The sequence below is a fragment of the Lethenteron reissneri genome, chromosome 44, assembly GCF_015708825.2.
Source record: "Lethenteron reissneri isolate LAM-NWPU_2019-01 chromosome 44, ASM1570882v1, whole genome shotgun sequence".
NCBI classification, from domain to species: Eukaryota; Metazoa; Chordata; class Hyperoartia; order Petromyzontiformes; family Petromyzontidae; genus Lethenteron; species Lethenteron reissneri.
In genome coordinates, this window is record NC_083822.1 from 6,138,641 (window position 1) to 6,152,963 (window position 14,323).

The following is a 14,323-nucleotide window of genomic DNA, read 5'->3' on the forward strand; positions in this document are numbered from 1 at the left end:
GGGTGGGAAAGTGTGGGTACTCCCACCTCTTTCAATACGTTTTTGGCCAGTGTGGAAGAGTAGGCCAAATACCCTCAAGGGGGGCTCTTTCGGGCACCTGTACCTGTTTAAACTGAAACCCGGATTCAGACCCAGCTCTACCCTGACCTCCGAGTCACCAAGGCCACCTTGAAATGATCTCTTAACATTGCCGTTCCCTGTCCGCCAGGTGGAGACATCGTTCAGTGATTCACTCCTTCCGGCAAATGCATCTGCTTGATCGTCTCAAGCTGGCAGTGTCTTTTTTAAAACAATAACGTCTGTAATAGTTGATGCATTAGCTCTGGTCCTTCCGTAACGGATGAAGGGGGGGATTTAGAATACCTCCAAACTAATTCGAACGGGACTTTAGCGTTAAGTTTTATTGATATTAATGACTTCCCATGTTTTACGGTATGAGAATTTTGCCGAATGGACCAACGTGTTGCCCCTTCTAGATTTGAAGTTTTCGTGACTGCAAGGGTGCATACTCTTTGGTTTTTTCGGTAAAGTCACGTAGGTAATTTTTTTTTGCTGTGACGGTTCCACCTGAAGACGGAAGCTTGTGTTGCCTCCGAAACGTCGTGATTTAATTACATTTATTTTGATAATTGGTTTTTTACCCTTCTATCTGGCAACAAAACTGACACCTTTTTTACCGCAATACCTGCAGTCATAATACAAACAAAAGACATAACTCTGATAATGTGCACTGTCCTTGAAGTTGATTGGTCCACACCCGAGACAGCTTTCCTTCGAGCCTCGTCTCACATGGCGTCATCTGGTCCAACCCATGTGAGACTAGGCTCTAAGGAAAGCTGTCTCGGGTGTGGACCAATCAACTTCAAGGACAGTGCACATTATCATGACTGCAGGTATTGCGGTCTATGGAAACATGACTCCTTGTAAAAAGGTGTCAGTTTTGTTGCCAGATCGAAGGGTAAAAAACCAATTATCATATTTTTACTGGCAAATGAGGTTCCAATAGTGTAAATTAATTTTCTTTTTTTACCTACGTGACTTTACCGAAAAAAACAAAGAGCGTGTTGCCCCTTGCCCTCCCCGGCAGCGCCTGGCTCTCCCCTGCCCGCCTGACGCGAGCGCTGTAGTTGATCGTTCATTAAATATTTCCCAGGACAACCCCGCGGTTGGGAAGCATCACAGGGTGCATTCGTATGCATGATTTTTCTTCCTAATTTTTTTTGCTTGTGGCTCACTTTGTGTTTTTTTCTTACACTTAGGAAACATTCTGTATGTAGCTGATTTGACTTCTGATAAAATATGCAACTGTGCAGAATTTAAGGGTAATGACTGTTGCATGAAGGCCATTCCATCATGTTCTCACCTAAAGGTCCTTTGTTGTACTTTTTTACACAATTGTAAGGCCGCTTTAGGAGTTGTATCACAGTGCAATATCGTTAATTATTGATACCAATGTTCAAGACGTACGTTTAAACGCCCCTCAACATTGCTCTACATTTGGTTTAACTCGGCCGTTCTCAGCCCGTGGCTCAGGCCCCCCAAGGCTCTTTGGGGGGCAGTCTGCGGCATGGTTGTCGCCCAGGAGACATTTCAAATGTGCGCGGGGAAATTCATAACCACATTCCAGCGACAAAACACACTAATACCCAACGTGGGTGGCGGGCGTGATGAGCAGTGGTGTTCATTGGGGTGGTGGGGGGGGCATAATAAGCCAGATCTGCATCTTCATCTTACCTCATGTGGCCCAGTTGCTCAATGGACTTGTTTCCTAAGTCAATGATTGTGGCTTAGAGTCCCACCACGGGTCATGTTAGGTTTTCCTGTTTAATCTTTAACCATAATCGCTTTGAAATGATTTCGAGTTAATTAAAGATGTCAAATTTTTACGGTAAATGTCGGTTTATTTAAGGTGTCTGCACATGCGCCAGATCTTTATCGTACTGCGCTGTGAACGAGAAAATACGCACAAGCTGAAATTCCACCAAATCACGATGTAGATAACGTCCACGTGGCATAAGCCCCACTTCACGCACTCTGTGCATGTGCAGCCCCAGTGGCCTAATGGATAAGGCACTGGCCTCCTAAGCCAGGGATTGTGGGTTCGAGTCCCACCTGGGGTAGATGAGTACAAAAATATACTTTTGTAACATGTATGTTGGCTCCGTACGGTGCAAAAGAAATTCAACATTCGATACATATAAAAATAACGAGAATCACTAGTTTGATACCCGGCCATGGCTACAACATCACTGACGAATAATATCTCAACAGGTTCTGGGGGCACCCTCTTCAGAAACCCGCAGTGACCAGCGTGGTGAAGTATGGTCAAATAACCCACACGGCCGTTCTCTAGCGGTAGACTGCCGAAAGGGCTGTCAAAGCTCACACTTTGTTGTTACTGGGTTTAACTGAAAGACTCGTAGTGATGTCATTTAATCAGGAATGCGTCACTATTTTCAGAATTGCCCTGTATTGGGATACTTTACCATTTTAAAAGGTTTTGCTTTTGTATGGCGGAAATTGGTGTTTCCGGAGGAAAAGCACAGTTTATCACGTCAGCAGATTTCCTGCATTGGTTTGACAACCTTGACATTTACTTCTCTCGAAGCATATGGGGAATAACTGTGGCACCTGTATTGTAGATCAAATAAGCTCACTTAAATCGATCTTTTGACAAAGTTCTATGACATTACCTTCTGAAGGCCGTTCTCAAACACGGTGCGATGCACTTTGCTGAATGTCAAATTAATGTTTTTGTCGCATATTCTAAACAGGTGATTGAATAGGCCTATTGTAAAAGTGACGGCTCCATATCTTCCAGAAGCGAGTCATAACGATGCAATAAGTGCATTGAGATTGGTGAAGTGGAGGTTTCATAATAAAACGCAGTTTTTCTAGTTCTTGTTATTCTGAGCAATCTATAAATATCTTACTCTATATGTCAGCCGGGCGGTGGCTGTGGCTATGCATGCGTGTAATTCAGCACTGTGGGGGTTAGAATTGGTGGATTGAACAGATGTTGTGAAACTCCCTGGTTTGCCAGGAGAAGGCAGTACAGCAAAAATGTGGACTCCACTTGCCCCGTCGCATTTGAGGTTTTGTCCAGGTGCTCCAGTCCCTCCCCCCCCACCATTTAAACTCATAAATTAGCTGAGAACACCTTAATATGTAGAGGACCGCAGGGCTTGGGCAACTGTTGGCGCCGGCTCGTCGCTTGTCTGTGGTTCCTCGTGCCTCTGAGGCCGTTCCTTTTTCAAGAGTGAGCGAACACTGTTGTTAAGATAAATGTAAAAGTATTTGCATTCAAATTGTGTAAAAATAAAAGAAGCCTCGGTAACTCAAAACACTTTTAATGGACCCCCCCCCCCACACCGCCCCAGTGGGAGCTCTTTCTGTGCGGCCTGCAAGTGAACATTCGCGTGCCAGGAGCGAGTTTGGTCGTTGCATTTGACGGCACTTCACTGGCACCGCGCGCGTTGTCCTTCGTGGCAATTGCCTCCTGCCATTTCTGGCCTCACGGTTTTAATAGAGGGGCTTTTTTAAAAAAAAAGTGGCCGCTGGAAAGCGATACGTGGGCGAGTGACGGCGGGCGCGTGGTCCGCTCAATCCTGATGAAAATAGCAGAGCTGGACCAACGTTAGTGGGTGGTTGTGGGTGGTGGAGAGGGGTGTGTGTGTGTGTGTGACATGTGTTCCTCCTCCACCACGGCTGTTTGGTATGTCCGTCGGAGATGCGTGCGCGTGTGTGTTGGGGAATGGGGAGGGAGGGGGACTGGAGTTAGGGTTGGTGTAGTTGACCTGAGCAGCCAATTTTAATCACGACTCGTGTTCCCGCTCCTCCTCAAAGCCATCGTCTTCAAAACGACTTAATACGCACTCTGCTACCTCCTCGAGTCTGCCAGTGGTCGTGCCCAGCAATGCGTTGCCCTGTGGGCCACGGTGCCGTCCTCGGTCTGGTGGCTGCGCTCTTAACCCTGGCTCCACTCGGAGCCGACGAATCCCAGCCACGAAGACTCGGCTCTGCAGCAGCTGCAGGCGTCCGCCGGAGACCTCTGAGTGCTGCCGCCGCTGCCTCTGCCCTGCGCTCACTGAACCAGACGACCGTGACGGGAAACCAGCCTGGACCCGTCCTCAGCCTGTCTGAGCTCAGAGCCGCTTTCCCTCGCCTCCACCGAGACGTCTACGAGCTCAAAGTCGCGGTACGTTTGCGTGTCGTTGAGATGACGCTGTGGATGCAGGCGTCATTTGCCACCAGATATTATATACAATGTGATGCATTTGTTGAGTCGTACAGATCACGCAGAATGCGTCCCACCTCGTCAGTTCTCGGAAGATCGTCAGGTTTTGAGCCTGGATAGAGGTGAGATTTGTGATTGTAACGAACACCAGGTTGTCATTGGCGGCGACGTGGCTTTGCTTTCTGGTGGTCAGCAGAAATAATTCGTTGTACTGCACTTCTATGCGCACTGACCAGCGTTCCAAAGTATGGTCAGACAATAACGACCACGATAGTGGATTGACAAAACGGCTCTACATGTGAACATTGTTTCACATGTGCTTCATCGGGTCTCCCGATTTTTCTTTTCTGGACGGTTCTATATTGGGATACTCGGAAAATTCATGAACGGATATGTTGTTACTGTATATATGGGAGCAAACCGGAGTATCCAGAGAAAAACCGATTATGTACACGAATGTGATAACAAGCATAGCTCCGCGAAACAGATGGGTTGACGAACCTACTTGCCGTACTGCCATACCCTGGCCCCATGGCAGCCCTTGCTGGTTTTTAAATCCTTTATATTAAGTTCACTTGTTTGCTTGCGCGCTTACGACCGTGCAAATCTTTCGGTCGTTTTTTAACCCACTTCCCGTGATCCAATCGAGCTGACATTTTGCACACAGACTCGTTGTGCGTGACAATTTATTTTCGTGAAAATGTTTTTCCAAAATTTTCCACTTTTTTGGATTTTTTTTTTCATATTTAATTACAAATACCAATGTGATAAAAATGAAACTCTTACTCAAGAAAAACAGAAATGAATAATAAAATAAAATCGATGCCACGCATATAAAGGATTTATAGTGAAAAACTTTGTTTTTACGGGTAAATTTTTAAGAGTTAAACAAATCTCGACGTGAACCACCAACACGTTCCACCAAAGGGCTTGATCACAAACGTGTCACCACACGCCATGCAATCAACATGGGCTAATATTTTTTAGCAAATGTAGGTATCTTACTTTTTCCAAAACGTGTGAAAAGCCAAGTGTTAATTGGAAAACGTGGTCAAAGGTTGTAATCACATTCATTATGAAACCCGATTCCATGTGTAAGCGTTCAATTTTTACGCATATATTTTAATGACGTGTTATTATTGCTAACGACCCATATCGTTTACCCCAATTACAGAACATTTTAAAATGTTTAATACAACTCAACTATGGTTACGTTTCTACTTTGACCAGCAATAAACAAAATACCTTTTATTGCTATTTATCAAGGAAAGCTATATAAACAAATGGCATTTAAGATGTCTTACATGCGGATGTTTGACCAATTCCATTAACGTGTACTTGACTTAACTTGTGTTTGACTTAACTTGGGAAACCGGAGAAAACCCAGAAAATCATCCAAAGTAATAACACTCAAATCTCCACATTTGTGGCTTAAATAATAAGTTTCTGTATTGTTTCCTGGGCCAATTCAGTACACAAGCCTACAAACACCCAGTATTCTTAGATTCTGTGTCGTTGCTGCTGGCCGCGCTTATATTAGAGATGCTGTCAAAAGGTCAACCGCCTGTGGCGAGGTGCCTAATTTTAACTTCAATAAACGGAGCTGCGCGGGGATGAAATTAAATCCCTCTCTTCAACACCCACTGCCTCGGTGCGACTTAGATTACATGCAGTGAAAGTTGGCGAGGGACATGACCCTTAGAGGGAACCTGACCAGTAAGTACAAAGCCAGAGCAAGATAAGATGTTCTATTGGTATGGGTTATTTATTCTGTAAAGAAACAAGTTGAGAAAAATAACGCACAGGCATGGATTATAGAATGCTTTCTAACACGTGTTTGTTCTCTGAAGCATTTAATTAGAAGCACACAATACGGCAGGTATCTGCAAGTACATACAGTAGTCCTTAGCTTGTGTCTCCAAGATTCAGGCATCCATTTGGTCTGTTTTTAAAAGGCAGAGTTCCTAATACCGAACAGCTGCATATATATAAGTTGGTTCATATTTGATCATCTTACTAGATTGATCATGCCCACCCACTCCCATTGCAGATGGACAGAGAAAATGTGCACAGTACATGCTTTCAACTGAAGTTGGTAATCATTAAAATAGACAAAAGTATGTCTCTCCGCGTAAAATTAAATATATTTAGCCCAATAACTATGGATTTTTGGGCACGGGCTAACACTACCCATTATCTTGTTATATTCCAAATTTGCAAATTTATCCTATCTCATTATGAAATTACTATACCACCAATTGCAGCTTAAATTTTCACTGGCATGTGACTCGTAGCTTTCGCCATATGATGAATGAAGTGTGAAATATTTTCCGGGTCACCGAAAATAAGCATTGGTTTGACTCTGAATCATAAAAGGTGCAGCCATGGGCGGAGTTTGCGGGGGGGGGGGGGGGGGTGGGGGGCGGCACGGGGGGGCAGCCCCCCCCCCCCAAAACTGGACACCTTTACTAATATATTTTCAGTAGTTTACAATTAACATAAAAAATTAATAAAATATGTATATGCACCTACGATTGCTAATGTGAGGAACAAAGCGAACGCCTTCCCGACGTCCAAAATTAGTATTTCGTTGAAATTTCTTAGGAAAACGACATTTAATGATTATTCAGCTTGACATTTCTTGACTGCCTCCCACCCAACCCCTTGGGAAATGACTATATCCGCCTCTTCACTTTACGCCACCAGTCCCGACATCGTCTCCAAAATTCATGAATTCGCCGACCCCTTCTTCTCCTTCTCATCGCAGTTCCGCCTCTTCAGGGACGACGCTCAGCGTCGCCTCGAGTCTCTGGGGGCCTCTCACGAGAACCTCACCACGTCTTCCACCGCCAGCCGCGACCTGGAGGCACAGGTGCGTGAGTTCAAGAGAAGCGCGCGCAAGCAGGCCACGGACTGGGAGCTGCGTCTCTCGGCCCTCGAGGCCGTCTTGGACGGGGTGCAGCGTCGAATGTCATCCGAGGGTGCCCAGGCCGTAGCGCGCCTCGCCAATGCCACGGCCGAGCTACGGAATGCCGGGGTCGCGGCGCGCACCGAGGAGGCGGGCGCTTTGCGGCGTGCGTTGGACGCGTTGGAGAGGCAGGGACGTGCTCGCGACGTGCGACTCCAGACGCTGGAGCGAGCGCTGAACGAGTCTCTGACGGCCAGAGGCGGGGGCAGGAGGAAGGCAGGAGGAGGGGGAAGAAGGGGGACAGCGAAGGGGACCCTTCGCGGAGAGCCGAGGAGACACGTTGGCGGTGAGATTTGTGGGGGGACAGCGGTGCAGCCGCTGTGGATTTCGTGGTTGTCAGCGCACCCCCAAAATGTTTAAATATGGCTTAGAAACACCAACAAAATGTTGAAAAGAATACCATATTTGAGTCTGCATTTTTTTATCCAGGCCAACAAGGTGACATAATTGCTGATTGTGCTGATGACGAAACCTTGATATACTATACACCGTAGCCCACGAACACTAGGCTCAGTAATGAGTCAGTAGCCAGTACTTTGTCATTTTTGTGCAGGATAATTCCACTTATCTGTGACGATGTTGAGGGGCGAACTTCGTGAATTCTATCTGCAACCTACCCAATAACCACCAGTAACCATAAGTGAGTAGCACACCCCGAACCATCCGAAATGTGGCTGCACCTCTAGTGGAGGGCTCTTGATGTGCCCGTGTGTTGGCAGTGGGGGTTCCAGTCATGAACAATTATTGAGATCGCTGGGTGGCTCAGAAGTCAGAGTGCTGAGCTGGCATCGCCAAGATCTCGGGTTTGAATCCAGGCAGCCACCTGTGATTAAACCAACTCAAATGTGACTGCAGGGATTCATATTCTTGGTTCTTTCGGTAAAGTCACGTAGAAGGGAAATAATAAAATAATATAAATATAAAACAATAAAAATTCTCACGATGATTCGACTGCAACACAAGCAATCATCATCAGGTGTGAAATCCACAGCAAGAAATTAGAAATTTCACACCTGATTATGATTGCTTGTGTTGCAGTCGAAACGTCGTGATAATGTTTATTGTTTAATATTTATATTATTTTATTATTTCCCTTCTATGTGACTTTACCGAAAGAACCAAGAATATCAAATGTAGTGAGTTGAAGCTCTTCGTTAGGTCACTAACGACTCTACAAAAATAGTATATTAAAGTTGGATTTCCACTTACTTTGACCATATTGATTAATTATGTACGACTTAGATACAAATTACCAAAATCTTTCACAATTAATGATAGTAACGAAGTGATGGGCTGCTTGGCAGTATAATATATGTGACCAGGTGACGTAGTGCAATACCTCTTTAAAGATGCTTCATATCAATTGGCAAAGCTCTCAAATATACAGGCGGTGCAATTACACCAGGACTCACAGACCAGAGGGGTGAAATTTACCAATTAAATGACTTACATCAGGGCCCATGACGAACGCACTATGACACCGTCAGTCATACTAGCGATTGCATCTACAGTAACAAGTGAGTTGGTGTCTTAAGCCTTCATAGGTGCTTGCCAACAGCACTTGCCCCTAAAGTATGTTAAGGCTATACGGGGGATCTTTCTCTGTGTTGTGTCCTGCAGTGTGTAACGTGAAGGCCGCCCTGCGCTTCCCCGCCGCCTCCGTGTCCAGCGCGGCCTCGTTCCGCAAGGGCCTTTCGGCGCCGCTGAGCGCCTTCACCGCCTGCTTCTGGCTGCGCACGAGCGCTGGCTACGTGGGCACCGTGCTGTCCTACGCCACGGAGGACAACGACAACAAGCTAGTGCTGTATGGCCGCGCCGCGGGGGAGGGCCGTCTCCAGCTGGTCATCGGCGACCCCGAATACCGCGAGCTGCCGGCAGCCGCCCTGCTCGACGGCGGCTGGCACCACGCGTGTGTCATGTGGTCCTCGGCCGAGGGGCGCTACGCCTACTACGTGGACCGCAGGCTGGCCGCCGCGGGGTCGGGGTTCAGGCGCGGCTATGCCGTGGCGTCGGGCGGCTCGCTGATGTTAGGCCAGGAGCAGGACGCAATGGGTGGTGGCTTCGAGAGGCACGAGGCGTTCGTGGGATCGCTGGCCGGGTTCGCGCTGTGGACGCGCAGCCTGGCGCCCGGGGAGGTGTCGGCGCTCGCCAGGGGTGGACAACTGCCGATGGAAGGGGTGGCGCTCACGTTCAGTGACCTCGGAAAGCTCTCGGGCGATGCCAAGCTGGTGCAGTGTGACTGCTTGGATGACTGCTGAGGACACCAGAAGGGCGTGGGTTAGGTTGGCGCTGGATATGATGCAGAATGGGGCCTTTTCTACAATGTCACCACGGCTACGGAATCTGCTGCCTGATCATATAGCTTCCTGTGCAAATGTATCGCAGTTCAAGAGGAGGTTGAAACGTCACCTGTTTCATATATATTAAGGGTACAATGATGCCACTATACATGATTTGTTCTGCGTTCGTTTTATTATCATATACTCCAGTGTATAAAACGTTGCTGATTGTGCTTGAACAATGTTGTGACAAAGTTTGTGTGTGCTACTACCTTTGTGCAGTGCTCTGTTCAATAGTGTTTCTTAATTATATTGGCACTTCAGGGCTTGTTTAATAGTTGTGTGTAGCACAACATCAAGGAATATATTTTGATGATCCAAATTAGACTTGCCACTAGGGTCCCCGAGGTGAGACTGTCTCAGGGCAATGAAATCAGTAACATGAGATATGATATATGGCGCTTTGAGATGCTTTGGCATTTAATTGCTGTATATATATGTTTAACCTTATGAAATGGTAATGGATATCTGCACCAATCTGAAGCTCGGGTCTGTTGAGATATCACCCATCGCTGATGGTAAATGGCCGCAGTGTACTAACCACTGTGCCGCCACTCTACCCACTGTGATCTGAAGTGTGTGACGTAAATAATCTAGCGTCAAATAGTACACGAGTCGTTTTTTCAGACATGTTTTTTTCCCGTTCCAGGACTGCAAACGTGTATTTAATATACATATGTATTCATTGCTAGATGTATATACCTATTCTCATAGCATTGGACCCCAAAGGATAATTTCGTCTCTTACAAGCAGGACTTGCCAGACCAACGCACTTGAACATTTTGCATCATCGTATGGTCAACATTGTCCAAGAAAATTCTGCTTCCATACACCATTAGATGCACCTACAGCTCTTGGTCAATGCGCTGTTCGATGAAGGCTTCTTCACGCCATGTTGGTCATTGGAATGTTTGACCATATTTAACCATGCTGACCACTGTGGGGTGGTCAAGGTGGCGTTTGGAGACAGGGTCCAGGACCAGTGCAGATATCTGCTGTTTGCCGAAACCAAGAATCAAATTCTTATAACTGGGCTGAGGGAGCAGTGCATAAACCACTGCGCCACTGCTCCTCTATTAATACAACAAAAGTTTAACTTTAAAATAAGTGTAAATTTGGAAGACAATAAGAATATTGTTTAAGATTTATTCTTGGAGGGGAAGCCATGACTGATACAATTATTGGGAAATTATAAAGAAGTCGTGTAAAAAAGGTGCAAATAAAGACAATTGATCAAAACATAGAGAAAAAGATGAAGGTCTTGTACTTACATTTAAACAGACACCAAGTAAAATTAATTTGCGTACCGTATTTGTATAGTATGGTAAGGAGGGATGGAGTAGTGGAACGGTGGCTAACGCGCCGGCATACCAACCCAGAGACGTGAATTTGATTCCCAACTACGGTTAACATCAGTGGCAATTCAAATTTGGACGAATCCATTTAACTGAACAGGCATGATGGCCTAACGACCTTCACAACTGACACAGCAAATGGAGGCCCTCATCCAGAAATGAATTGACAAAAGACTCGTATAGTCTATGCTTAAAGTTAGAACGCAAAAATATTTGCGTTAATGGAAACTACGTTTGCAGAAAATGGCTTTTACAATTCCATGAATATATTTAATCAGACTCTGAAATTAATATATTGACTATATATTCATGTATTTTTGTGCAAGACTGTCAATGTAATTCACAATAACCGTCCACAATAAAAACATATTTTCAATAGTTTGGAGCACAGGCTTATCATGTGTGTTAATACCTCCAGTGTTCATGACAATGCATTGAACGACGAGGAAATTTGACATGTTATCATGTATTTATTGAATTGCTCCAATTGTATTTGTATGCATAGTCAACACAATGAATGTAACGTGCGCGTAAACCTTTGTTCCGAAATATATTCAACAAGTGTTAATTCCTGGAGCTTGGAATTCATTTTACGTATTTTTTAGGTAGAGGTTTTTTTGAGTTGCACCCATTTTTTTTATCAGACCGTGGTATAGGGGCAGTGATAGGCAACCAAAACGAGTTAGTGGGCCACATGATCAGCCCTCCTCACTCCAGTGTGTCGCAAGCTTGAAATCGTGCTTGTGCATTTGTAGTGAGTCCAATTGAGTTGCAGACGTTATTCTTCAGAGGCAACACGTATATACAAAGGGGTAACTGCCCCTTTAACAGATACAGCCTGGGGTGGTGACCACCCAGCTAACTACACTATACGTAGGAATTACAGCTACGAAGGGTCGGACCCTCACTCGGGTCCCCGGCCACGTGTTGATGCTTTGTAGGACGTAGAGCTTCCAGCTTGTAGACGTAGAGCTTCCAGCTTGTAGACGTAGAGCTTCCAGCTTGTAGACGTAGAGCTTCGAGCTTGTAGACGTGGAACTTCCAGCTTGTAGACGTGGAGCTTCCAGCTTGTAGACGTAGAGCTTCCAGCTTGTAGACGTAGAGCTTCCAGCTTGTAGACGTGGAACTTCCAGCTTGAGACGTAGAGCTTCCAGCTTGTAGACGTAGAGCTTCCAGCTTGTAGACGTAGAGCTTCCAGCTTGTAGACGTGGAACTTCCAGCTTGTAGACGTGGAGCTTCCAGCTTGTAGACGTAGAGCTTCCAGCTTGTAGACGTGGAACTTCCAGCTTGTAGACGTGGAACTTCCAGCTTGAGACGTAGAGCTTCCAGCTTGTAGAACGAAGCGAACCCGGTCCCTCTCAGGGACCCACCTTATATCCTCCCGGGTCGCTCCGCCCTCGGCCCCGCCCGCCTTCTCGAGCGTTCCAGCTCCCTCTCGATCCCCCTCGAGAGCTCTCCCTGGACACGTGATCACCCCCTAGCCCCCCCCCCCCACCTGGGGTCCTCTCTGTGGATACTCCGGATCACGTGTCTACTGGGTCAACTAGAGTGCCATGGCCCAGGGCAACCCTGCCCCTGGGATGACACTCTCCCACTCCCCTTTTGGAAGCCCGCACTACACGCTATGCGTGGTGCCCGCGCTATCCCTGCACTCACCAAGCCCCGCTAGGGCTGGTACCGGGGACCAGGCCAACACGAGAGGCTCCTGGGAACACATGCAGCTCGTGGGCCGCAAGTTGCTCGCCACTGGTAAAGGGCCAAAACATGGCTTCATTTCAGCGGTGTGTCCAGGTCAGTTACCTGGGTATTCCTGCACCCAGCACACCACGTTAAATCATGCCTTTCACTTTGGCTGTTGCTACAACATTCCTTCCACCTATTCCAGTCCACCAGTGACTCAGAATTAAGCCCTGGGTCCAAGTTTATCTAGAAGCAACCCATATGGTTGGAGTATTTGTGGAAAAGTACTTCATGGCCAACAAATCCCAGTGTCGACAGGAAAGAGTAATGTTAGAGAACATCGATGTTTTCTCTGCTCTACATATACGCAGCATATCATGTGTCGGTGCATTGAGTATGCTGGATCAGTTGACAGGTGGAAAGAATTTCAGCAGCATTAATTCAGGACGCACAAGCAAACTGGACCGGTTTTGACATTTAGTGTCTCATCAGCAGACTTCCTTGAATCCGTGCTGAACTGCCAGATGTTAAAGACAAGGATCCTCTCTCTCGAAGAAATGGGTCCTAATGTAATACAAGATAACTTTAAACCATGTGTGCACTGTATATTGTACTGACGAAGCCCCATGCATTTAAGCTGAGAAAATAATATAGAGAAAGCGTCACATTTTACGTTGCTATTTTATAATTTCTAACCTCCCCCCGCCCCCCTCCAGACTGGACATCTGTAAAAAAGAGCTTCATAGTTCATCGGATTCCTCCAGGATAATTACAATTCTGATTCTCATTGCAATTAACGGACCATTTCCCTACGTTAGATGGCCGCCTTCGCGCTGGGGGGGGGGGGTATTTTACGTTGGGGGGGCATCTAACGTTGGGGAGGGGGGGGCATCTAACGTTGGGGAGGGGGAAAATATTACGTTGAGGGGTGCCATCTTACGTAGGGGTGAAGGTTGCTATCTTACATAGGGGTGAGGGTTGCCATCTTACATAGGGGGTGAGGGTTGCCATCTTACATAGGGGGTGAGGGTTGCCATCTTACATAGGGGGTGAGGGTTGCCATCTTACGTAGGGGGTGAGGGTTGCCATCTTACGTAGGGGGTGAGGGTTGCCATCTTACGTAGGGGGTGAGGGTTGCCATCTTACGTAGGGGGTGAGGGTTGCCATCTTACGTAGGGGGTGAGGGTTGCCATCGTACGTAGGGGGTGAGGGTTGCCATCGTACGTAGGGGGTGAGGGTTGCCATCTTACGTAGGGGGTGAGGGTTGCCATCTTACGTAGGGGGTGAGGGTTGCCATCTTACGTAGGGGGTGAGGGTTGCCATCTTACGTAGGGGGTGAGGGTTGCCATCTTACGTAGGGGGTGAGGGTTGCCATCTTACGTAGGGGGTGAGGGTTGCCATCTTACGTAGGGATGTGGTGAGGGGGGGGAAACAGCGTTAACGTTAAACCCCTCCTTCCCTTCCTCCCCATCAACATTACCCACCCCACCTCTCTCGCAGTCCCCTCGGTCCGTCTCTGCCTCCTCGTCTCCTCGCGCGCGGGCCGAGCTGATGGCGAACATCCTCAAGAAGGTATCGTGGTCGAGCAAGGACGACGACGGCGAGGTGAACGAGGGGACGTCGCTGGTCGGCTCTCGACGGGGGAGTGGCGCCTCGGCCGCCGGGAAACGCGTAAGTCGACCCGGCTGGATGGATCTAGGCAAGACCGGTCTACGCCGGGCCCTCTCCACTCTCTCCGTTAAAA

At 47.2% G+C, this 14,323-nt stretch overlaps 2 protein-coding genes and 1 non-coding gene across 5 annotated transcripts in view; all 3 read left to right on the forward strand.

The window, feature by feature from the left end:
* Window positions 1-2,047: 2,047 nt before the first annotated feature.
* Window positions 2,048-2,120, forward strand: TRNAR-CCU (transfer RNA arginine (anticodon CCU)). The gene has a single exon. It is a non-coding gene; the product is annotated as a tRNA-Arg (tRNA).
* A 1,667-nt stretch (window positions 2,121-3,787) lies between these two features.
* Window positions 3,788-11,467, forward strand: LOC133353564 (pentraxin-4-like). Its single transcript, XM_061569895.1, has 3 exons — window positions 3,788-4,198; window positions 7,005-7,491; window positions 8,826-11,467. The coding sequence occupies exons 1-3, from the start codon at window positions 3,917-3,919 to the stop codon at window positions 9,461-9,463; spliced, it is 1,407 nt and encodes a 468-aa protein (XP_061425879.1). The 5' UTR covers window positions 3,788-3,916; the 3' UTR covers window positions 9,464-11,467.
* Window positions 11,468-14,009: 2,542 nt separating this feature from the next.
* The window catches only part of CLCN7 (chloride voltage-gated channel 7), a 33,124-nt gene continuing 32,810 nt past the window's right edge, over window positions 14,010-14,323 (forward strand). For all 3 annotated transcript variants that reach the window (XR_009756428.1, XM_061570121.1, XM_061570122.1), the window contains exon 1: window positions 14,010-14,250. Coding sequence is in view for 2 of the 3 variants with exons in the window: in XM_061570121.1 (XP_061426105.1) it covers window positions 14,131-14,250 (120 nt within the window). In the remaining variant the exon portion in view is untranslated. The remainder of the gene's footprint in view (window positions 14,251-14,323) is intronic.